Source organism: Frankliniella occidentalis, unplaced genomic scaffold (assembly GCF_000697945.3).
Source record: "Frankliniella occidentalis isolate FOCC.00 unplaced genomic scaffold, Focc_3.1 Scaffold16, whole genome shotgun sequence".
In the NCBI taxonomy this organism is placed as follows: domain Eukaryota; kingdom Metazoa; phylum Arthropoda; class Insecta; order Thysanoptera; family Thripidae; genus Frankliniella; species Frankliniella occidentalis.
In genome coordinates this window covers 1,434,362-1,436,572 of record NW_026267146.1, presented here as the reverse complement: position 1 = coordinate 1,436,572, position 2,211 = coordinate 1,434,362, and the positions used below count along the sequence as shown (strand labels likewise).

The 2,211-nt window shown below is 65.1% G+C and overlaps 1 protein-coding gene across 1 annotated transcript in view; it reads left to right on the top strand.

Annotated features, from left to right (window-relative positions):
* Positions 1 to 346: 346 nt before the first annotated feature.
* The window catches only part of LOC113218233 (zinc finger and SCAN domain-containing protein 2-like), a 43,051-nt gene continuing 41,186 nt past the window's right edge, over positions 347 to 2,211 (top strand). The window contains exon 1 of the mRNA XM_026438498.2: positions 347 to 851. Coding sequence (XP_026294283.1) covers positions 597 to 851 — 255 coding nt within the window. The 5' untranslated portion in view covers positions 347 to 596. The remainder of the gene's footprint in view (positions 852 to 2,211) is intronic.

Here is a 2,211-nt window from a genome sequence, read left to right as displayed (position 1 = left end):
CGCCCCTGGCCCCCATTGGCCGTGAGGCGGCCGAGGCCCCGCCCACCGACTCGCCGCGCTGCGCTTTGCTTCCTTCCTTGGGCGCTCCTCCTCCCCGTCTCCTCTTTCCTCCTTCCTTCGCCGGGTGCGCGAGAGAGACGGTGCGAGGCGCCGGCCGGGCGCCGGAGCGAGAGAAAGAGGGAGAGAGAGAGAGATAATGACTAGGTGTGCGCGCCTTATTACGTGTGGAGGGGAGAATGGGAGCACAAAACAACGTGTAGCTTCTTGAACATCACACGTCGGGAAGGAGAGGAGGGGGAGGGGGGCGGAGGACGAGCCTGCTCTGCCCCGGCTCTGCCGGCCGGGCAGCCGCACCGGCCCAGGTGAGGAGGCGGCCAGTCGTCAAGGAGCTTCAGAAGGCTACGGAGCACGGAGCGCAGCGCAGCGCCGTCCTGCAAGGTCACGACCAAGGACCATAGTGACTCGAGTCACAGCCGCGAGTGGTGCAGTGCAGTGCACAGTGCAGTGTGACTAGTGTGCGTCATGGACGCTTAGTGAGGTGCTCGACAAGTGTTTGAGACTCGTGTCATCGCCGACCCTACACCCTCTGCGCCGCCATGGAGACGTGCGTGCTCATCCCCCAGGAGTTCTCCCTGGTGATGTCCTCGCCGCCGGGCTCGCCCGACCGCCTCGACATGGGCCTGGATGGCGTCTACCTCAAGAACCACAACAACAACGACGTCCTGGGGAACCGGGATCCCGTGTCCGTGTGGACCAACGCGCGCATCCCCCAGGGCACCGTCGTCTACCCCTTCCAGGGCACCGTCAGACTCGACACCCTGGACGTCCACTCCCAGCTCCACGACGCCGACGTGAGTAGAGTGGTGTTGCCCACCGGGACGGAAACCATGAGATTATGGAAATGCCCGGAGTCCCTGATCGGCTCAGAGACTGCTCCAGATACAAACGTCAGCTCTCGGCGCGCGTTTTCCTGATTTATTTTTTTATCCACACAACTCGGTATGAGGCTGTTTGGCTCTGAGATCGGCGGCCTTGCTGCGCGACCACCGCGGCGGCCTCCTACCTTTTCGTGATCGCGGTCCCCGATTGCGTCCAACACATATCGTCCGTCGTAGCGACGCGCGTGACGGGCCACGGAGAGCATGGGGGGACTTTGACACGGCGCTCATGTGGGTGTCAGCCGGGCATGAGAAATCTACAAACACATCGGACGGATGGGTTTGGCGAGTCTAGATCGAGGCTGGCCGGGGCTGGCCGGGGCCGGCGGGGCGCTGCGTGCCAGCGCGGCCCACGCCGGTGCGATCCTCGCTCGCGGACGATCTTCGATCCCGCCCGTATAATCCCGGGCGCGGCGATGATGAATATTCACCGCGCGCAAATAGAGCAGAGCGGAGCAGCGCCGCAGCAGCGGCAGCATCTCCGCGGGGCGCGCGGCGCGGCGCCAGGACCTCCCTGCAGCAAGCGCGGGGACGCGAGCGCGCGCGGGCACATGATGACCGTCATCAGCTCGGGCCTCTCCTCCTGCCCCCGTACCGCCCGCACGGCAGCAACTTCAGCACGCCGCCCGCGGCGAGGTGACCTCCCGCGCACGAGGTGCCATTTGCATTTAACGAGACTCCCCGACGTTCCTCCTGCACTTGTCTTGTGTACTCAGGCCTCTAGGCCTAAGAGGAGGCATACCGGCCGCGGTCAAGGGTCCCCTTATACTCCCGTGCCGGCAACTCCTCCTCCCCTGCTCACCTGTTGCGCGCTGCTGCGGCCTTCGCCCGCGACCTTGTCCCTCCCTGACCCACACCCCTATAGTAGGGGTGGTCGCTCCCCCCCCCCTCCCCGGACACGACCTTGCCGAGGTCGCGCACGCGGCCCACCCGCCCGTCACCGCTGCGCTCGACGGCGCGTGAAAACGGCGTGCTGTACCGGACACGGCTCTTAGCCACCCGCACGGCACGCGGCACTTGGCGCGTGACGCGAGACACCTGTCACACGCGCGCGCACGCAACGCACGCGAGCCCATAGCGCACCAAGGAGGGGGAGGCGGGGGAGGAGCCCGCCGAGCTGAGCGCGTCAGACCGGCACGCCAGTCAGATTCAAAGTGGTGTAGTGGTTGGTGGTGCTGACTTGGCGGATTTTCGATGCTCGTCCCGCATCTGTTGTTATGCACCCTAATCCAAACAAAACGAGCTTATACGTTATAACTCTGAGGTGCTCTTT